Here is a 24,074-nt window from a genome sequence, read left to right as displayed (position 1 = left end):
AATTTTATTGTCACCCCCAACCCTCCCACACTCCTGCAATTTTCCTTCTTCTGGCATTGTAATTGTTGAAGTTTATAAACATAATTTGAACACGTATCGTGCAGGGATATGAAGTTCCTGCATAAATGCGATGGCAAATATTATTTCAATAAAGCTTAAATTAGCCACAAACTAACTTCAATCATACAAGGTCACAGGAAAGTATTAACAGTATCTGCAATCAACATGTATGTGCCACACTCAATGGAAGCTAATTCCTATGTCAGATTCCAATGTAGAGCACTTCAACAAGGGTGGGTGCATCCCTAGAGAAACCACATAACATAATGTTGCATTCTCAAGGCTAAACTCTCCATTCAGTCTCCTTCCTCCAAACCATGGTGGTGCCATCCAAAGCTCTGCTGTTTAATCCCCTCCATCCCGCTTTGTTCCCGTCTTACCCTGACACACCCGTCCACTGTACTTTGATGTCCTTCTCTCCCGATAAGGGAGAGAAAGTACTGTCCGGCCTTGACGTTGCTTCGGTGACGGGGACGGATGGCATTAGTGCCTTTATTCACTCTGCTTTTCTTGCTCCCCATCGATCTGCCCTATTCGGTCTGTCCTTTTTATTGCCACCTTCCCTCTGCCTCAAAGTCAGCAATCGTCACTCCCAATCACAAGAATGGTGCAAAAACAGACACTACCAACCGTAAGCCAGTGAGTTTGCTGCAAATTACAAAGTGATGGAATCCATTATTGCTTCTGATGTCAAACCTATCCTGTTTTCAAACAGCCCGATCTCTGACCATCAGTTTTAATTCTGTTCCTATTAATTAACTCTACACATGCTTCTGTTCCTCTCCCAGCAAAGGTTGTGGCTCTCAATCTTAAACATGGGGTTAGGACCGTCTCCCTGGACATATCTGGAGAATTTGACACAGTCACGTCTGGTTCGCTTGCTAAGCCCTCTGCCCATGGCATGGAAGGCCACCTGAATTCCTGGATTTTCTGCTTTCTGACTTCCTCTTCTCACGCAGTCAGTGTATTGTCATCAAAGGAATCCTCGCCTTCCCTTTCCCAGTGGAGGCTGAAGTTCCTCAAGGCAGCGTTTTGGGCTCGGTCTTGTTCCCCATCTACATTAATGACCTCTTGGATGCTCTGGAAAATCCTCTCTTCCTTTTTACGGATTATCCAGATTTTGTTGTACAGTGCCCTATCCTCCTACTGGAAGACAGCAGCTGTATCTCTTTCTGCCGATCTGGATATTATTAGACTCTGGTCTGATAAATGTTGCATGCCCTTCAATCCTAGAAAACCCCACAGTCTCATGCTATCGCTTTGGAATGATCAAACGACCTATTTCATCCGCCCGAAGAGGTTCAGCCATGACCTTTCCTGGGGTGACCACATCGCAAAGCTGGCCTCCAAAGCCAGCTACAGATTGGGACTCCCCCATCGATCCGAGTCTTTCCTTGGAAAATCAGAGCTCTCACAGTTTACACTGTCTTTGTCCAGAGCTCGATGGAGTACTGCTCTCCATTTTGGGCTGGTGCTCCAGCGTCACATCTTTCTCTCCTTGATTCCGTGGAATCTATAGCTGTCAAAATTATTGGAATCTCCTGTGATGATGTAGAAGCAAAATACCTGTTGCTAACATCACAGGCATGTCGCTGGTCACTCTATTGTCTCCCATCTATTCTCCAACATTCTCTCTCTCTGTTTGTTTATCCCCTTGTCGGTTTTGTCCAATTGTTGCCCTGCTACCCCAACACAAATTTAACCTTGCACGTCTTTGAGCCTCGCTCTTGTAGAAACAATACCTCACCACTAAACATGTTACACAATCTATTTCACCAAGCAAGTCTCAAAAGGTTTACTATCTCATCCAAAGTATATCAGCAACAACGTATATGTAGTCTTACACTCCAACTACATTTAAGACACTGCTTTCTTCAGTAAATGAGCGGCTAATTTGAAGTCTTATTACACAATTCACTCACATTTCAGGAAGAAAAACAATACAATTAAATCAAATTCACTTTGTGAAGTGTCTGATGAACATGGAGGTTTCAGGTGCACTCAATGTCTTCTATTCACCAAAGAAGTGAACATGGGAAGTTGTGCAGGCTGGCCTTCTCAAGTCCTGGTCTCACACTATGTCCGCCGCCTCCTTCCCATTCAGCCACTGACAAAAATCCGAACCAGAATTCAGATGTGTCCAATATACCACATCTTCACCCCTGAAAGTGATTTGAATACAGTTGTGATGACTAAATGAAAATTGAATGCAGTGGTGATGGTAGGTGTTCAACATCCAGGTGAATAGGCACCTTTCTCACTCTGGACGATCGACTTATTGTAAAGCCAACAGGTGGTGCTGTAATACTCAAGGTGTTTTGGAGACTGGCTCAGGGAGTGTTGTGATGCCATCCATATCAACAGGCTCAAGAAATGGCAGACATCACCTGTGCAGATTCCTGGGTCACAAAACCATTACTGCACATGATCAAGGTGTCGCAGGATGACTCGACTGTCCTCCTGTTTGATCACTCAATGTGTGTGTGTGTGGGGGGGGGGGAGGGGGTATTTGTGCAAAGTGTAACATTTGTTGATTGTCAATCCCCACAATGGTGCGTTTATTTGTCGACCATCACAACAGCAACTACCAGGGCAGCCCAATTGGAGTACTGAAGTGACTCAATGGTCCCCAGCTTTTCCAGCCTGAGTAATTCTGCATCAATGTCCGCGTCTTGTAGAAAATTAGCTTCACATTGTTCTCAATGTTCAGTTTGGTGTTGAAACCTTCCAATGTCTCAAGTTCATCCCTGAAGATGTCTGGGAGTCTCCCAAAGATCTGCTCTTGTGTATGTGGTGATCTGGTAGCCAGCAGCTGGTGTGTGTGTGTGTGTGTTCCCAGTTGAATTTGATGACATTTAGCTCGTTTCGTCCCAGTCGAGCGGGTCTATCCCTGGGGAGGAATAAGAGTTATATTTTGGTGGGTGCTGTTTCCATAAGCGACTGTCCCATCAAATGACCTAAAAGGTCTGTATTGATGCACCGGTATAAATATAGTGAGTAAAAGCAGGGAACTTTGCTCGCTGGGTTATTCAGTTTCCCGCTGCAGGCTCTGGAAAGCTGTTTCACTCATGAGTAAAGTGGCAGCACCTGTGTCAACCTCCATTTCCACGTTGTGTCCGTCAATATTGACCAGAACCAGCATCGAGTCAGAATGTCGACTTGATGCTGAACAGGTCATATTACTGACGACTGAGGCTGTCGGGGCGGTTTCTATCGGCCGCATCGGAATCAACAAAGTGGGTTTTGTATTCTTCCGTCCTTTCCATCTGTTAGCCAAGGAGGTCGAGGCAATATGACAACTTGCGGCAGTCGTCGCAAACACCATTGTTGAAGTGGCACATTGTGAGAGAATGCTCACCGTCACAGAGGAAACAGCATTTCTTTCCCGCACTGGCACCCGGGCAGTTCTTGTGTGTTCTGGCATTGAATGATGCGGTTGCATGTTGATAACTGGGTTGATGGGTGACAGCGCAGCCTCATACTGGACGGAGATGCGGTGAGCAATATCGGCAGTATTTCTGACAGCAAACTCCACAATGAAAGCAATTTCCTTTGCACTGGCAAAAATCAGAGTCTGTTCACAGTCAGTAGGTACAGTGCAATGAGATCTTGCCCAAATCCCACAATGATGAAGGCTCTCAGCATGTTGTCGAACATAGTACAAAAACTGGCAATGCTGGGTAAGTTGGTTCAAATGAGCTACGAATGTCCAACTGGACTGTGTCGAGTTCTGGCAACGTGTGTAGAAGTTGAAATGACTCACAATGACAAAGATGTGCTTGTTCACAGTCCTCCATTACGGCAGACATAAGTTGTGCGCGTTAAATCCATCCTGGTCCTTGGCACGGCAAGTTTCTTCGGAATAGAACACGTCTTGCTGCCACATACCAACATCAGGATTGCTTTCTTCCTGGCATCACACTGCATGCTGTGAGCCGCATAGTCGTATCGTAGACGCTCAATGTACACCTCCCTGCTTCGCCATGATCCCATTCTCATCGTCATGTCAAGTATCTGACAGACATGTTTTTTTTTTTTAAGGTGCACTCAATGACTGTTATTCACTGAAGAAGCAAGAGAACGTGAGAACTTACAGCACGTCAGCTGCTGCCTCCAAGTCCTGGACCCACCCCCATCCCACCTCCATCTGATCGGGCCGCTGAGAAAAACTCAAACCGGAACTCCGGTGTATCCAATATGTTTACAGATGCAGCGGGAATGAGCTGAGCTACTTGTGAACATATACAGTACGCACACGCGTCGGAATTCCACAAAAGCCAGGTTTATGTACATAATCCGTCAAGAAACACTGCCCCCTTCATTCCTCTCATTTTCCTCCAGAGTTTGTATTTGGCACAAATGTGAAAAGAGGGAAGAATGTAGTGTCTTGTCTGCTACAATGATAATTGGTGAAGAATTCCTTCAAAGAGAAAGGCAGATATGATGTTGATTGTTTATAAATCGTATGAGGATAGTGTAAGGTGACAAATTAAGTGATGGAGAGGGAGAAAGAGGGAGGGAGGGAGAGGTGGGATGATAAAGGAAGCAAATTAAGTGCAGGCTTGTGTTCTCATCCTCAAAGCTCCAAGTTCGTGCAGCCGATGCAGTGCCTGAAACTCGAGCGGCATAGCGTGCGGAGAGCTTCGCGAATAATATGAATACGACATCACTTCGTAGTAGTGATATGGGACGGGTCGACCCTCGGTATCGCTGTGGAAAGGCCAGAAGCCATATAGGTGGATCTGGCGGCAGAAGCGTGTGAAAAGTGTGTACATAAGCAGACCTGTGGTTGGCCTCTTGATATCCACGTGATTGGACAGCCAGTAGCTGCAACACAAGGGAAAGGTAAGGACAAAAATTCTGCCATTTTTTTTCACACATATCATGTAGATGCCCCTTATAGTTGTTGAGTAAAACGATAAACCGGCACCATGACACACACCACCTGCCCACTCATCTTAATCACCAAATATATACTTGTGTTTATTTCTACCCACAGATAATTATCCAAGTTTATTTTTATACTGTTTACTGCTTGTGTCTCCAACAAGATGGTGCACTTGAACTTTGGAGTTGTCTCGCCTGGGTTTAATTCCCAGCCCGACTGTCGGATTGGTTGATGCGTCTAATTATGCCATTCCTCGGAGGGACGTTAAGCTGGGACCTCGTATGGTTGCGTCAGTTGGTGGACATGAAATATCTCACGTTGGCTTTCCTGAAGGGTTGGGGAGTTATTGTCATCACCCTGAACAAATTACAAATTCCTGCCTTGACAACTGCTGGAAAAGAAAAGGCAAACCACCCAGTTTAATCATTTGTACGAGACGGTGGCCTCCTCAACTTAAAATATTAGACCACTGACAATCCATTGGAAAATTAAATTTGCCAAACTCGTCACTGCCCAATCTATACGCCATATAAATTTTCATTTGAGAAAAAAACCATTAAATTCCATTTGCCACTTCATATCTCGTTCTTCCACCAAGCTTTCCTGCATCTCATTTTTTTTGTCCTTCCAAACAGTCCACTTGATGCACTTCACTCACTCCCAGTTTAAAATCGTTTCCAGAGTTATGTTGCCTCCTTAATACTCCAAAAGGCTGACAGGATGGCCGAGATGTACACACACTTGGCTCTAAGCTGTCTAGTCTGGGTTTGAATCCCGACCCAGCTATAAACTGTTATCCCGGTGTTTCATAGGCAGAATGATTCAGCAGTGTGTGCCGTCCCTCGGATGGATGTTAAACGGGTGTCCCGTCTGCCAGCATTCGTTGGTGGATATTAAAGATCCCATGGTGTCCTTCATGAAGAATAGGTGAGTGATTGCTGGCACCATGAACAAATTCCAAATTCCTGCCCGAACCAGCAGTGAGTACTGCATCAGCGGCACAGCGGCGCCATCAGCCATTTATGCTACCCCGCAGCCTTGTGCTGTGTACGAACGAAGAAGAAATACTCCAAAATCAACTTAATTTGTTAAAATTACAAAATGTAGTGTTTGAAGTAGAGCATCCGTCTGTCTGTCTGTCTGTCTGTCTGTCTGTCTGTCTGTCTCTCTCTCTCTCTACTCGACTCTCCTCTCCTCTCGATCTTGATTTCCCCTCGATCTGCCTCGCCGTTCTGGAGAAGAAGATTTTTTTCATAAGTTTTTGGGTAATCCAATTGGGCTGCCAAACCATGTGACCAATGACATCACCTGTGTCAACCTTTTGGTCCTCATGGACAGGCGGTCACACGTGTAAAGTTTTGCCTCAATCTGTTCAGCCACTTCAGAGAAGATTTTTTCAGGTGTTTTTTGTTAATACAATATGACTGCCGAATCAGGTGACCGATGACGTGATGAATTCTTTTTCTGTGGACCATTTTATCCCGAGATGACCCTCCAAAATTTTCACACTCATCTGATGTGGCATTCTACAGATGCAGTTATAACGTCATAACGAGGGCACCTCTGGCGTCATAAAAAAAAAAATCACTCATTGAGTGCGAGTACTTGCCATGTGCCTACTTTGAATTTTCACACCACATGACCGATGGTGTCATAATTATCATGAAACCATTCCACATGAGTATTTGCACCAATGGTGAAAAATTTTGTCTCAATCCGACAAGAGGTTGTGAGAAAAACGAGAAAGTTCTGTGCGGAAAAACAAACAGACAGACAAACAAATGGATCCAAATGCAATAACCTCTCCGAATCCTTCGGCGAGAGTAATAAACAGGTCAGGTCAGGTATGGGAGGATATGCCAGAGCAGCATGTCGCTACATCCACTTTCTGCCAGAAATTATTGGGGCCTCCGTCTGGCCATCCCCCAGGCAGATGGCGGGACCATCCCAATCTCCTTCACTTGAGATGCTGATCAACCTGCTGCAACCGGACGGCACATGGTCGGCCCATTGGCCTCCTCCACTCACGAGGTTCCCTCGCTGAGAGAATCTGGTGAGCAGGATCAGCATCATGAAAACGAGCCACATGTCCATAAAGCCACAGCCGATGCAGGTAACAAATCTCATTCGAGCCTCCCTCAGCAACCGCTCATTGGACACAAAGTCTGACCAGCGATAGCCAAACATTCTCTGAAGAGACCTGGTACCAAAGGAATTAAGTCTCCGTCTTCAATCCCTGGTCAGAGTCCAAGTCTCACATCCATAGAGCAAGACTGGAAGCACCAAGGACCTGAAGACTCGGACTTTCGTCCTCCCGCACAGGTACCGACAGCACTACACCCCATGATCCAGTGAATCCATGACTCCCCAGACCCGACCCAGACTTCTGTTGACCTCTGACTCACAGCCCGCAGAGACATGAATATCACTGCCAAGGTAAGTGAATCTCTCTGCGACGTCAACATCCGCACCACAAACAGACACAGACAGGACAGCAGCATCCAAAATGTCACCGAAAGCCTAGATCTTAGTTTTGACCCTGGCAACCCATAATCCCAGCAGCTCCGACTCCTCATTCAGCACCTCGAGGGCCCTCAAAAGGATATCCAGAGTCTCCGCAAAGATGACTGCATCATCTACGAAATCAAGGTCAGAGATCTTGACATTCCCAAACGATGCACTGCAGCTTCGTCTATCCGACATCTTCCCCAGAATCCAATCCATACAAGTGCTGAAAAGTGTGGGGGCCAGTACACACCCCTGACGAACTCAAGTAACAACTGGAAATATATCAAAGATGGTACCACCACATCTCACAGCACTCTCAGTACCAGAGTAGAGTTCAGATACCAGATTGATCAGTTTTGGTGGCACCCCACGAAGACCAAGAATCCTCCAGAGGGCATCCTGATTCACTGAATCGAACGCTTTACAGAGATCAACATAGGCTGCAAGCAGCCCCTGCCGAAACTCTCGTCTGCGTTCGGTGAGGACACGAATAGCAAGGATACGGTCAATCTTTGACCTCTTTGGTGGAAAGCCTGACTGCTCTGGATGGTGGTGCTCAAGCAGATGGTGGCGAACCCTGTCAATAATTATCCGAGCAAAGACCTTGCCCAGTACTGAGAGCAGCGTCACCCCTCGGTAGTTGTTGCAGTCTTGGCGATCACCCTTCCCTTTCCAGAGAGGGACAACAAGGCCCCTCTTCCAATCAGTTCGGATGATGCCTGTGTTCCAGGCAGAGCAGAGAACTGCATGCAACGACACGAGTGCAGCATTTCCACCAGCCTTGAGAAGTTCGGCATGGATGCCACAGATCCCTGGAGCTTTGCCCCGTTTCAACCGGTTAAAATTCCAACCCATTTCAACCCTAACCCTAACAGCCCGTGTTTCCACAAACGAAGGTTGACTGCAGTTGATTGGAGGGTCAGCAATAGGGATTGTAACACTCCTGACATCCAACTCGACAGCTGCTGGATCAGCCTGGTACAGACGCTCAAAGTAACCAGCCCAGCGGGCCTTCACTTCGGATTCTTCTGTCAAAAGCCCACCACCCTCTGCTCTAATTGCAGTACACCGAGGGATGGGCTTGGATGAACGCAATGTGTGAATTCCCCTGTAAACAGTATGAGAATCACTTGACCGCAGGTGATACTCTACCCCCTCACAGATTCCTCGCACATAGGCCTCCTTGTCCACCCTTAGTGTACGTACAGTTTTTCGCCTCAGCTCCGTGAACAGCTCAGCTCTGCCATTCAGTCTGGCCCTGCGACTCTGGTCACTGGTATCCAGTGTTCCTTGAGAGACAAAATTCTTCTTCACCCTCTGGTAAGTTCCAAGACATCTACCAGCAACATCAAGGATGGTGGTCTTGAAGGCGCTCCACAACTCTTCAGGATCTCCCAAAGCACCCAGACCCCCAAAATCTCCACTCTGCCTGTTGGCAAACTCCTCAGCTACCCTCTCATCCTTAAGCTTGCAAAGATCCAGCCGAGGCTGGGATGGTACCATTCTCTTGGAGTTAAGCTGCAACGTCAGAGTTGCTACAACAAGCCGATGGTCAGTATTGAGGAACTGAACACTCCAGTAGACCCTGCAGTTCTGGATCATCCTCCAGCGACCATCAACGAGCACATGGTCAATCTCCTTTGCCACACCGCCAGCGTTGGAATACCAAGTCCATCGATGAGCCTGTGGGCACTGAAACCATGAACCAGCCATCCTAAGTCCATGACCTCTTGCAAAGTCAAGGAACTGGTTCACAGTTCCAGACCCATTGGGACCAACACATGTCTCATAACGATCCCCAACAGTTCCAGACCCATTGGGACCAACACATGTCTCATAACGATCCCAAACAGTTCCAGTCGATGCATTGAAATCCCCCAAGACTAGAAGTGTATATCGTCTGGGGCACTGATCAACCACAGACTCGAGCGTGGCGTACAATGTGTCCTTCATGGTGAGATCACTCGACTCAGTCGGAGCATAAACAGAGATCAGGGAAAGGACACGAATCCTTCGTCTCATAATACGCTCATTGACCGGTGTTACCTCAATTATCATTGGAGTCAGCTTATTGGACACAGTGACAGCAACTCCTTGGGCATGGTAACCAGCAGAGCAACTTGACCAATAGTAGGTGCAACCACCCGCCATGATCCCACCGCAATCCGGTCTCCGAACCTCAGAGAGTGATGCAATACCGATGTCCAAAAGCTTGAGCTCAGATGATAAAAGAATACAGTAGGAAATAACTACTACGCTTAATGTGTACAAATGCAACAATGTTGTTGTTCGTCTTTTGGCTGCTCCCGTTAGGGGTCGCCACAGCGGATCATCCGTTATGATCCGCATACTGATTTGGCACATGTTTTACGCCGGATGCCCTTCCTGACGCAACCCTGTTCACCTCTTACGACACAGGGATAAGGATTGGGTTTCGCCATGATTCTGGGCTGCCCTACACCCTCTCATAGCAGGGGCCAGCGCAGAGCACCCGTCCTCAAGCGATCCTCCAACCCAAGCCTCCGAGTAGCCGGATTACAGGCGCACGCCACTATGCCCGTTTGTGTACAAATGCAACAATAATCACAAGAAAATTTGGAAATTCCTCACTTGTTAATGCATATCAATATTGTTTAACAAATCAACACTAAAATTTATTGTCTGATCACAGAACAATTCCTCATTTGTAAATGTACTGACAATCCCTCATTCGTAAATTGACTAATCCATGCCGATGGTGGAACGTTGCAGTTTTTTAAATCAGAGCACCTGTTCCAAGTCTAAAACAAAACGACCCCAGCGGTGCTGAAAGGTGAAAAAAAGCTCAACAACAGTGAAAAGGGTTGAAAATCACCCCAAATTAACCCTTTCGTTACACAAATGGCAGAATCAGAAAAGAGTGTTGGGTTTAGCACACCAGCACACCTGGGGTGTGTCCCATGAACAATCAGCTTGCTATGGCTCGCTAAGCCAGCCATTCCTTATTAACAGTTTAGTTGGACTGCTTGAACAAAAAAATTATATATATATATATATAAACTTGGTAACTGAACACACAGTGCAAGTGCTGGGGTGTGTTCCGTTACCAATCAGCTTGTAGAATGCTCGCCAAGTGGCTTGAGCACTCAAGCAAGCACTCCAATGAAACGATTGATAAGGAACGGCTGGCTTGGCAAGCGATAGCAAGCTGATTGCTAATGGAACACCTGAACATGGCATTTTCTTTTCCAAGGGGGGAAAAAGGCGACAAAACATGGGAATTCCTCTGGATATTTTTGCAGTTGAGTCGAAGGCAACATGAAGTAGGCGAAGCGAGCACAAAAATAACACGGAATCCTCTTTTTGGGGCCTTTTGGGTGAAAAATAACATGGCGTGTTCTTTTTTGGGCATTTTGGGTCTAAATATTATTTGTGTCCAGGGCCCCAAAAAATTTTAATCTACCTTTGCTGGAAACTCCCTTAAAAAGGAAACTCCCTTGCCTGGCTCATGCAAAGTCGTTTAAGTGTGTCTGTGCCCTTAGAGGAGATAGTTATCTTGTAATATCAGGGTTTATTTTTTTATTATTATTATTCTCTCTCTATAATTCCAGCAGTGTGTGTGTGTGTGTGTGTGTGTGTGTGTGTGTGTGTGTGTGTGTGTGTGTGTGTGTGTGTGTGTGTGTGTGTGTGTGTGTGTGTGTGAGACCACTGTTTCTCAACAACCACTGGTCCGATCTAATTGAAACTTGCCAGGTATATTGCTGGGGACGTGAGTATGTGCCTTTTCAGGGTTTGATATTAATCAGACAAGTGCTTCCCAAGTTACGGCCATTTATTTACCAACCAATGACAGGACACGTTGCTGTGTGGGCCGGTGCGTGGCTGGCCGACTATGACGTCACGTGCGTGCTGGTTACGATGGGGATCGGTGCCTTAGTTACCATGGCGTAGGAGTGGCAATGGTCAATGGCAGCGAATGTCATGGCAAGCAAAGACAGGGAGGTAAACTTGATTTTAATTAACTCTGTGTGTGTAAGTATCACAGCAGTTGTTACTTCAATGCAAGCGATAATTCGTGGAATGCATGTGAACATTCCGTACAGGCACGCACCGCTTCCGGATGGTGATGATATTGTATTCTAATAATTTCTCGATTTCTTATGCGCATTTATAGATAAACACAATGCCCCAATCCAGTCGTCGTTTAGGAGAGCGAAGGAACGGCCTGTGTGATTGTTTTTGGCTTGCGGTTTGAAAGTTTTTGTTTGTTTGTTTTTTTTGGGGGGGGGGGTTGCACGTACGGACACGCAAGTACGGGCACGTGAGAGTGAAGGAACGGCCTGTGTGGTTCTCTCTGGCTCGTGGTTTGAAAGTTTTTTTGTTTTTGGGGGGGTTTGCACGTACAGGCACGCACGTATGGGCACGCGAGGGCGAAGGAACGGCCTGTGTGGTTCTCTCTGGCTCGTGGTTTGAAAGTTTTATTTTGTTTTTGGGGTGGCTTGCACGTACAGGCACGCATGTATGGGCACCTGAGAGCAAAGGAACGGCCTGTGTGGTTCTCTCTGGCTCATGGTTTGAAAGTTTTTTTTGTTTTTGGGGGGGTTTGCACGTACATGCACGCATGTATGGGCACGTGAGAGCGAAGGAACGCCCTGTGTGGTTCTCTCTGGCTCGTGGTTTGAATGTTTTTTGTTTTGGGGGAGGGGGGGTTTGCACGTACAGGCACGCATGTACGGGCACGCGAGAGCAAAGGAACGGCCTGTGTGGTACTCTCTGGCTCGTGCTTTGAAAGTTTTTTTTTTGGGGGGGGGGGTTTGCACGTACAGGCATGCATGTACGGGCACGCGAGAGCGAAGGAACGGCCTGTGTGGTACTCTCTGGCTCGTGCTTTGAAAGTTTTTTGTTTTTTTTGGGGGGGGGGGGGTTTGCACGTACAGGCACACATGTACGGGCACGCGAGAGTGAAGGAACGGCCTGTGTGGTTGTTCCTGGCTTGCGGTTTGAAACTTTTTTTTTTGGGGTTTGCACATATGGCCACGCACGTACGGGCACGTACTAGTCTTTTAAAATCATCCATCTTTGGCCTACTAGCTGAATCCATTTGTTTCCGTGTCTCGTGCCTGTATCCTTTTATTCAATAAATATTTATTTCCGAAGTTGTGAGTGCCTGCTCATTCCCCCAACCTCCCACTCGTCACTTGATTCAGTATATTGGGCATCCCTGGGAGAAATCATTAACATAAAGTTAAAACACTGATGACCGGCATAGATTCGCCAATGCTCAAATTGGGATTCCTTGCCAACTGCACGGACATGTAACTGACGAAACCGATCGATAAGATTGGCTGTTTCTTGAGGCGAGACTTTAACATGTGCTTTTCGCACCAAGTACATGACAGGGAGTGTCCATGTGACAATATATTCCACACCTTCCACATTTAACTTACCAATCCATAAATTGCTGGCATTTCCTTCAAACTTTTCAAAAACAAGTTCCAACATTAGCTTTTCTTCCCAATGATAACTACTCGAGTTTTAAATATACCCAAGAGCTGAGACCACCCCACTCTGTTTAATCTTCTTCCAGTTATACCCTTGGATCCATCCATCCATCCATCCATTGGGACCATCGTCTGTGCAGAGCGTTGGTGCTGCCTAAGCAGTCTCCTGGGCTATTGGGCACAATCCTGGACGGGTCACCACTTCGACACAGGTTACCAGCAAGCTGGCACTCATTTTGCCCACCTCAGAAGGATGACAGGCAGAGTCAACCCCACCTGGTATTAATTCAACAGCAGAGTGGGATTTGAACTCAGGATCCTAGGACCCAAACCCACCACTCGAACCATTAAGCTAACACCAGGCATAGCCTTGGAAGAGTGTTTGAAATGCTCTCCTGGAGGTAGTTTACTCGATCTCCTTTACATTCTAACCTGCTGTCTGCTCACCAGCATCCTCTCGAAAAGCTCATATTTCACTCCAGAAAAGCTGAATCTGTCACGAAAGGAATGCTTCCTGCACTCTCATCTACAGAGGTTGAAGCAAATTATTAATTTAACATCCGTGGTCTCTCTTCATCCTGAATCATCATGAATGCTCCTGAAATATCTCATGCTCGTCTGCCTTTGCGCAGCATTTATCACAGGCAATGAAGTTATGCTTAATTTTTGTTCTGTTTAAACATTTTTTTTTTTTTTTTACATCTTCCTGGCTGCTCCATTTTATTGATGTGAATTGGTTTCATCTCAACCTTTGCAAACTTGTCTTTGTTTTATCGTAACCTTTTCCAATCTGCCGCAAATTCAGTTGCTTTGCTTTGATTAAAAGTTTTCGACACATCCAGAGCAACTTTCCTCATTTCCTTGGTCAACCGTGCCAGACTCTTTATGTTGCTTGCCATTCTTCATCATAGTAGACCAGCCAACAAGCAAAAAGGCCCAAAAAGGTCAAATTTCAAAGTCATTCGAATATAGTCATGTAATATATCAAAAGAAAGGTATGGAAGAGAATATATACATATATATATATATATATATATATATATATATATATATATATATATAATATATAATATATATTGTAATATTGTTTAACAAATCCTCTCGAGGGCCCACGAAACGTGGTAAATTATATAAAATATATAAAAATATAAAATATATAAAAATATATGGTATATTATATATAATATAATATATAATTTATATAATATATAATATATTATGGGTCTTTTTCGTTTTGCAGTCTGGTGTTGCCAATTGATAAACGAAACCTAACCTAGGTTAGGTTAATTCAGTGAAATAAAATCGACTTGGCAACACCAGACTGAAAAACAAAAAAGCACCTATATTATAGATATATATATATATATATATATATATATATATATATATATATATATATATATATATATATATATATATACAAATATATAATAATATAATAAAATTATTACAATGTGTAACCTGTATACAACGAATAACATTTTTGTCTTTTCTTTCGCAGGCTCTGACCTGATGACACAAGAATCATGAGTGAAGATTCCACCAGAAGGACCACCAAGAGGCAGGACACTGACTCTGAAAACAAGAATGGGCGCTTCTTTTGACAGAGCGATTAGTGGATCAAAAAGTGGGATTTCATGATGCGCTCCCAAAAATTCGGTCCAAAACATTTGCAAATATCTACAGCGCGACTGTCTCAAGTAAACAGAATGCCCAAAATACGATTAAAGCAGACCGAAAATTGCTTCAACGTCTTTTGAATGCGGTGACTGCAGGTAGAACAGTGGAAATGACAGATATCCTGAAACACGAACTGTCACCAATCCCACTCTCATTGGCAAACACTGGAGGAGAGATGAATTCAACAAATAAAGCAGAACTGATCAGTGTTTTGATGAACAAAATTGAAACTGCTTCAGAACTTCCAGAATCTGACATGGACTTGTTTTCTCATTGATGGTCATGCACACTCATGCAAGCTCTGGGAAAGCCTCATGAATGTCAGACATTTGGAGACTATGCTGCTGCTTTTATTCGCTCAGTGCCACGTTATTTTGGAAATAACACGACACGAGTTGACATTGTGTTTGATTGACTGCGACACAACCTCTTCATTCAGTAGATGTGGAAAAAAGACCTGCTGGAATTTTTTTTTTTGAAAAACCCACGACTGGTAGAAGGGATTGACCGTGATGGTGAGCTTGGACCGGTTGAACAGTTTGTTTGCAACCTCTATGGACCTTTGCAACCTCTATGGGCTGCAAACAATTGATAGTGCAAGATTGAACATGTTCAGCAAAGCCAAGACAGGCCTGGAACTGCTTCCTCCAACACGTGATGCTTTGGAGCTTCATGCGCAACGCGCCAACTACCAGGCCAACATTTGGCTTCAGGCAGAGATGGAAACTATTGTTGTGACATTGCCCCCAGATGCTTGGAAGAAGGAGTCAGGTTGTCTGAAACCTCAATGGACCAGGCTACCTCCTGTACCATCGTCCTGCCTCGAACCTGTGACCTGCTCTTGCAAAACGAAGTGCAACACTGCTGGATGCACCGGCTTCAAAAACAATATGAAATGTACAAATGCCTGTGGCTGCGATTCTATTGACTGTTGTAATCCATCAGATTGAACACTATTTCTGTCAAACACTCATTGCATACACATCAATTTTTTGTTTAAAAATACATTCATTTGTTCTAATTTGATATTCTAATGCCATTTGTTTTTAATAATACTTCAAAAGATGCATCTGTGTGTATTAATTCTTGGAAATTTAAATAAATATTATATAAAAGTAGTAGTATTTTTTCCTGACTACTTTTCGGTATTATACAAGGGTGGACGATATATCATTATACTAGGGTGGACTTTGACCTAAATGACCTACTTCTGAGATCAATATTCTGACCTAAAAATAGTACCAAACGGTTTGTCTCTTCCATACCTTTCTTTTGATATGTTACATGACTATATTTGGATGACTTTGAAATTTGACCTTTTTGGGGGCACAAAATGACCTTGAAATGACCTTTGAGGTCAATTTTTTTAGTGGCATCCACCCTAGTATTTCTGTCTGACCTTTGACTGATTGATTTAGCATGGGTGCCAGTTATTAACCTTCCATGCAGGTAAAAGTCACAAGTTTGGTCCTTGGCTGGTCGACGATCATGGTACAGTTTTTGTTTCACCCCATGTAAGATAGATTTTAACTTCTTCCGTTACTCTATTGGTGTCCTTTCCAGTTATGGCCCAATTCCAATGTACTTCACAAAGTTTCTTTTTCTCATTGAACCATATTTTAATCAGCTATGATTTTTTTTTTTTTAATTTAGGTTTTGCTACTCAAGCAATATTTTCCAATATATATGGGTTTTACCTTTCCCTCGCTTTCCAGGATAAAAACACATTACTCCATTTCCAACATGCTTCCAATGAAAACCCCTTCCCTCCTCTTGGGACAGCTCCATTACCCCCTGAATATTATCCATTGACCGAGAAATCCAATCATCCCTTCTATGATGGCAGTATACATGCATTGCTCTGCGTGCAAATCTTGGCCTCATGGTGTGAGTGTAAACCGTCCGTGGAATGGACATTAGACTTCCATAAATCGATGGAAACAGCGAGAAACAGTTGCTTTGATGAGGAATTTCTTCCCAATACGAACCTCATGGACAGGTTTTACAACCATGACATGATATCTGCTCATCTGAAATGTTAACCTGCACATAAAAATTTTCCAACTGACAAGGAAATGGGGGGGGGGGTGGGGGCGAGGGGTAGTGGAGAAACAAAGCCGACTATAATATACATGCTTCATAAAATGCAAAATCAATGCAACAAGACAAAGCTTTTAGCAACATATAAAGTCAATAAATTGTGGGTGGGTTAGGGCATACATGGTGGGATGGAGAAAAAAATGGTGGGAGCAAAGGATGGTACAAGAAGAGTGGGAGAGTGATGTGGAAGAGCAGAGAGGAAGGTGGGGGAGAAGGGCTGGGGGGAGATAATGGGATCGAACGACCGACTGGCAGTCACTCCCTCCTTTATTGAATGTCCATGCCATTAGTTGCTTTTCTTATTCCATTAACGTAATATTTTGCAAAGAATGTCGGGGTGAGTAAGTCTTCCCCCTTCCCCCTCCCACCACAACCCCACAATGCCACGTCCACCTCCTCCTCCTCCCAAAGTTTTTCCACGTCACCCCCTCCCCTTATCCCAACTTCGTCCCTTTGTTCCCTTTTTCTTTGCATCCCATTCATTTCCTTCATCACATTTCCCCCACCCCCTCCCTATCAGTCTCCCCCCTCTTCAAATAGTATGCCACTAATTGGTTATTATTACCTCCACCACCAAAGGTGCTTATACCCCTGTCTGTTTGTCTGTTCGTCTGTCTGTGAGCAGGATATCTCAAAAGGTTATGGACAGATTCGGACAAACCTTGGTGGACAAGTTGGGTGTGTGACAAGGACAAACTGATTCGATTTTGGTGAAGATCCAGATCCTGATCCAGCCTATCAGTGGGATACAAAATGTAAACTATTTAGCCTGGCGGAGGTGTGCACTCTACCGAGTGTCATTCGAGTTAATATCTCGATTGGTTTTTCAGCGGTTTTTCATACCGTGAGCAATTTTTCTGTTTTTTCATTTTTTTTTAATGAATAAAGGTGGTTATTTATTTATTTGTTTATTTCAAGGAAGGTGTTCAATTTTCCCATTTAATTTACCATTGCTTGGAAGCTGATTGTCTGTCTGATATTGGCCCCACGGACAAGCTCGACTCGGCGGATAATTAGATCCAGCAGTTTCCACTCTTGAGAAAGGCTCGCAGATGCACAGACCAAGTGGTTCCGTGTTGCTTGCCGGATTGAGTATTTCTCACATTAAATTGAGTGTGGAGAATGCACAATTGAGTTATTTAAATATTTCTATCTGCAAATTCTGATTGAAACGATAACTAATGCTTCAGTCACATTTGGCTCGGCGGCCGTAGGGTCTAAAAAAATCTACGGCCACCAGCAATTATCGGGCGGCCGCAGTATTTCCACGGTCACACATTGTAGCAATCACATATGTTTTTATTTTTCGGGTAGCCGCACGGGGTATTTAGAAATTGTGGAGACCGAAAACGTGGCGGTGCTGTACGGTCTTTGATTCGATGTCGCACGGTGACCTTAGGGCGTCCCTGCGGCGGCCATAGAATTTTCAAGGCAGACGCAAGGTAGCCTCAAGGTGCCCGCAAGGCGACCGCAGGGGGAGCCCTAAGGCGAATGTGGAAATTGTGCGGCCGCCGTAATTTTTTGGGGGTTGGCAAAATTCATTTTTCATTGATAAGAGCAGACGGAAAACGCACGAATAACGCAAGCCCACCGTACGCCCTACGTACGGTCGACGTGGAACACATCTACGTCATGGCTACGGCTTGTCAAATTGCTATGGCCAACCTAGAAATTAAAAAAGTTATAACTCCACGCTTTAATTCCACGGAGACCCCTACGGCCTGTAAAAGATAGCCATACGGTGTAGGGCCACCCTGAGGCCACCTCAGAAACTCTGCGGCGCCGCACGTTTCTGTCAATTCAGGGGGGGGGGGGGCATGGCCGCCGTATCCTAGCCGTAGATCAAACGTGACTCATGCTGAACTCACTAAATAAATGAAGCAAATTACTACATGGATTATGCAAAATTAAAGCACTTTCAATAACACCCACTTGTTGAAGTCAGTACATGTACCATGACCACTCCCTAGCATTTCTACACACTGCACACTTGTTGCTAATCACAAGGCTCACACCAAACAAAAAATTTAGCTCAGGTACCAGCACACACTGGCTGATTGTTTTTGAAATATATTGTCTGATCGGTGACATTGAGGTCCACAACTGTAATGTGGATGAGACAGCGAGCTTTATGTACCGAAGAGAAGGATCATATGCTTCATGATGCGGTTCCCCTGACAGTCACGACCTCAGGTCGGACAGCCACTGAGGCTGACTCAATGGGCCTATCACTTTCCCATTGCAGACAGGTCGGTGGTCTCTCCGTCTTCCACCACCTCCTCTCTGGTCTTGTAGCCTCTGCTCTTTCTGTGCTTTGTCCCTCCCCACCTCAGGTTTCTGTTGAACGCACACGGTCCACCATCAACACCTTCTGGTGAAACTTCCCAAACCTCAGGTAACAGTAGCTCACCTCTACTCATTCATTCCTCTTTTTCCCACCAGTGGCACCAACTTCCTCATTCTCTTCACTCTCATTCTTCCTTCCAGGTCTTCAAGACAGATGTTCACCATTATCTCAGATCATCCCCAATCCCAAACCATGATCATTTCTAACCTTGCTCACCCCCACAACCACACCCACCCCAAGCCTTCTTCTTTCAAACTTCCAGATTTTTCCTCCTGCAAGTTTCCTTATGTATCTATATTGTTCTTTCCTGCCCCCCATTCCTCCCAACACCCATTGTTTGTCCAAGTCTCCCTCAATCTTGGCCTTCAAGTCTGCTCTTGGTGTTTTCCTCCTCTCTCTGCTGCTCCTTTTGTCCTGTTACATCTTGATTCATTCAGTGTAGTTGCTCTTCCATGAGCCTTGATTATGTATACAAAGTCTCTAATTAGGTCATGACCTGAAAAATGATGTCAACCCCACATACTTTCTATTCACATTATTGATGGAAAATTTCATTCTGAAAGTCCCAGCCGGCTCCGAGATACAGCTCAGAAGTTTATGGAGTTCGGAAACGGAGTGTTGGGAATGTGGGAAGAAAAAAAATTCTCATTGGTGGTTTCGTACTCCTTGGGGTCCAAGAAAGTCTGTGTTACCATTAATAATTGGGGGCATTAATTGTAGAAGCAAACCCTACTACAGATACATGTTTTTCCCCTTCCCTAAAGGGGGAGGCTGAACTAGAACGGCACTCAATGGAGCGCGTACCACTGCCAGGCGGAATAGTTTACTTTTTGTATCCCACTTATAAGGCGGATCTGCATCCAGCATATCAAGGAGATGGGGATGGGCCAGGCATATGGCTGGGGGGTGGCCAGACGGAGGCCCCTGGAGTACTGGCGGTAAGTGGACGCAGCGACGTGCTGCTGCGGGGCATGTAACCATATCTGACCTGACCTGACCTGCATCCAGACCTGAACCAAAATCTAATCGGCTTGTTTTTGTCACCGACTCAACTCATCCACCAAGTTTTGTCATAACACATCCAGAACGTTTTGAGATGCCACACTATATATGGTTTTTAACTCCGTCTGTCAATGGTGAAGAATCACTGAAAAATTTTTTTTTATCAGATCCGGATCTGGATCTTCACCAAAATCAAATCAATTTGTCCTTTTCGCACACCAAACCTATCATGTTTCGTCCGAATCCATCCATAACGTTTTGAGTTAACTCTAAAAATGATACATCTCAGAAATTGGGAATGCAGGAAGAAAAGAAAATTTGAATTGTGGTTTTGTACTCCTTGGGGTATAAAATTTGGAGTACCATTAATAATTGGGGGCACTAATTATTACAGAAACAAAACCAACAACAACGAGAGCCTTCCCCTATCCTATAGGTGTGTTGGGGGAACTTAATTATCTGCACCTCAAAAAACAACATCTTATACATGGAACTTCAGACTTCACTGTGAACCACAGAAAGTATAATTTCTTCTCGGTGTGACGACGAGGAAACACTTACCCACGCACAGCATGCATGAGACGAAGAGAAGGCATGGCAGGGTGCAGAGAGAGATGCTCATGTGCAATCAGGTCAGTCACAGCATCGACCCAGCGACGCTCAGGTGGCACCATGAATGCCGGGATCCAGAAAATGCCTTTCCCGAGCGCCCGCAGCCTCGCCACAAAGCGGTCACGAAGTGTAGCATTACGCAATCCTCCGTAGTAGCGAGGCAAAATCGATGGGTTCATGGTGAGGAAATCTGTGCGGATGCCAACATCTCGCTTGAAAGGCGTCACAGGAGCCATGTTGCACCTGAGGTTGATGAACAATTTGAGAGACAATTCAATTTCAATTCAAAAACGTTGATTTCCTTCTTCGAATACAACACAACACGATGAATGAAAACAGTAACAGAAGGCGGCACGAGTCCTGGAAAGCAGATTTACTTGTGTTGGGCACACCATAACAGAGACACAAAATTTCACACAACAATAAAAGGACTGATAATGTAACAACAGGCAATAAACCATGGCACAAAATCAATTTCGAATTTCAGGCAACACAGTAAGAATGGTTTAGAATTACAATAGCTTGACATAAGGTTATGAATTGCAACCCGAGATCAAACATTTCGTAAACATACTGAATGTGTGAAATTTATTAACGATAGGGAATATTTTAAACCATCTGTCATGGCATTCCAAAGTTTGGGACCAGAGAAGACAATATTTTGCGAGAAAGATACCATTCTTTGATGAGGGAGATGAAGACGAGACATTTATCTGGGAGCAAATCTGTGAATGTCACAATAAAAAAAAAACTAACAAGTCACAAATGAGAAGGGTGGTGTTTATTCACACATCTCATCTTATTCTTATATCTATTCAAGCCTATCCATTATCTATTAATATATATGTATATGTATATATATATATATATATATATATATATATATATATATATATATATATATATATATATATATATTGTTGCGGATCTTGGAACCGCATGCATCCAATATAAAGTCGTCCCAAGACAGTTATTTCATTAATATACGTGTGGATTGTCCCTTCCCTTTTGTCTGGCGAGACAACAGGGGCGTGCGTTGCGAGGATCTCATAGCTAAGTTTGCTTACATCATTCTTTCTTCATTTCATTCATAACTTCATTTCTACTCTTCTTTTCTGATTATTCCTGACGTAAATCTGAGTCACGTGCACCCTTCGCTGTGAGATGGGTCCTCAGCAAAGGCCAAGCAGGCATTACGCTGGACACCCCTCGGTAGGAAACACACCCAGCACGATGCCGGCGCTGCACGGAACACGTACCGAGGAGACGGAAGAAACAGCACCTTAGAAAGGGTGCTCGACCACCACATCAGCATCGACAGCACAGAGCTCCCGTCCTCAAGCGATCCCTCAACCCAACGTTTGCGGAGAGTTATAAAGTATGCTCGGCAACTAGAGATTATCGACTCGAGCTTCCGATGATCTGGGGAAGATTGCTGGTTGCATCGAAAAGGCATACAAATGAATATCTCTTTAAAAGGCTGCACGGATTGTGTTTTTCACAAAACAGAAAACACACCCAGCACAGCGCCCACGCTGAACGGAACGCGTAGCGAGGCCGATAATGGAAAGGCAACCCCGCGCCAAATTTGGCGGGATGCGAGTGTGCAAGGCGCAAGTGGCGCGTTCCTTTCAACCCATTTCTGGACGAGCTATATCGGCATTCTTTTTTTTCCCTCCATTTCTCCATCTGACACACATCTATATCCTTTCATTCCAAACCTCCATATAATGATATAACCGATCGTTCCCCCTCAATTTCAGACACACATTGGTGTTGGCCCACCGTACACGATCGCAGAATCGGGCGAATGCACACGCGAAACATGTGGGCCATGGGAATGTGCTCGAAGCGCCCTGTACGGAATGTGCTCGAAGGCAGACCAGCGCTGAGCTCGTGACACCTTATTGGACACATCTTACCGTCTGTGCATGGGTTTGCCATAACATCTTACCTTCTCACCTCTACGGCCAGCGAAGCTGCGATCGGACAGAGGCATGTTGTACAGCTTGGGCCACGTGGTGCACACAGAGCAGGCACATTGACCAGCGCTGGTCGGGGCACCCAAGCAGGCATGCGGGACCCTCGGCCGGTTGTCAGGGCACAGCCTGGGGGTTTGTGCAAGGCAATTCATGAGGGGAAATTCAGTGTGGGCGATTCATATCATGTCGTGGGGTCGGAGTGAGACAATTCCACTGTGCAGTCATCTTGCCAGAAATGGAATGTTGCGGTTTCCGGCCACCACGGCTGGGCCGTGCAAGGGGTCACAGCCAATCAGAGCGCCTTATTCGCCGATGAGACATCGCCTCGGGGTGGCCCCCATCCCGCAACGCGGGGCCTATAAAGGTCCGAGCGGAGCCTTCTTTCTCTCTCTGCCATGCCTCGCCTCCCGCTCAAGCTGGACTTCAACTCCGCCTGCTGTCGTCATCAATTCGACTCCGCCTCCTCTTCACCGCCCCCACGACGCTGACTCCACCCACTCACCTGGTCACGCCTTCCACTCGCTCTGACTCCACCCTCCCAAATCAAGCCTCTCCTTCATGCCCACAGTCTTGACGCGAGCTGCCCAAAGCAAGAGACGACGTACCAGCTGTCAGGGGGTTACCGCACCATGGAGCATTCCCCCCGAACGTATTGGTGGCGCGTTCAGGCAATCAATTATACAAAGGTACCGAGAGACCGTAGCCTCAACTCCTCTCCTGTCTTGGTGCAATACCTCCTCTTCATCGGGGTGTGTGTGTGTGTGTGTGTGTGTGTGTGTGTGTGTGTGTGTGTGTGTGTGTGTGTGTGTGTGTGTGTGTGTGTGTGTGTGTGTGTGTGTGTGTGTGCGCGCGCGCGTGTGTGTGTGTGTCCCACCACCTGTCTCAATAAGTAAGCCTGCAGAAGATTAATATTTTTATCATTATTATTTTCGGGTTAGGTCTGCTCTGCATCCACTTTCTTCCCTATCTCTGCTTGCACACCCACACCGTATATATATATATATATATATATATATATATATATATATATATATATATATATATATATATATATATATATATAGCCTATATATATATATATATATCGCCTATATATATATATATATAGCCTTTTCACAGCCATTTTTCCCTGCAAAGCAGGAGTTTGCTTATTTGCGGGATCCATGCAATCATGGTGCCCTTCTTGAGGCAATGTGTTATGGCAGGATGCCCTCCCTGACGTCAACCCTGATTGCCTCTTATAACACAAAGGGATATGGTGCACCTATTCTAACCGGGGCATACACCGGGACCAGTGCATTGGTACTCATTTCGCCGACCTCGGAAGGATGACAGGCTGAGTCAACCCCCTAGTGTTAATTCAGCGGAAAACGGACTCGAACTCAGCACCCTTGGATCCCAAGCCAGCCACCCTC

General features: G+C 45.2%; 1 protein-coding gene across 1 annotated transcript in view; it reads right to left on the bottom strand.

Annotated features, from left to right (window-relative positions):
• Positions 1-2,561: 2,561 nt before the first annotated feature.
• LOC147030923 (CMP-N-acetylneuraminate-poly-alpha-2,8-sialyltransferase-like) overlaps positions 2,562-24,074 on the bottom strand; it is a 108,935-nt gene continuing 87,422 nt past the window's right edge. Inside the window, exons 5-6 of the mRNA XM_085875487.1 lie at positions 20,627-20,920; positions 2,562-4,887 (exon numbers count right to left, since the gene is read on the bottom strand). Coding sequence (XP_085731613.1) covers positions 4,611-4,887; positions 20,627-20,920 — 571 coding nt within the window. The 3' untranslated portion in view covers positions 2,562-4,610. The remainder of the gene's footprint in view (positions 4,888-20,626; positions 20,921-24,074) is intronic.

The sequence above is a fragment of the Eptatretus burgeri genome, chromosome 3 (assembly GCF_056783735.1).
Source record: "Eptatretus burgeri isolate ZD-2024b chromosome 3, Ebu_testis_v1, whole genome shotgun sequence".
Lineage (NCBI taxonomy): Eukaryota > Metazoa > Chordata > Myxini > Myxiniformes > Myxinidae > Eptatretus > Eptatretus burgeri.
This window is presented reverse-complemented; position numbering and strand designations above follow the sequence as displayed.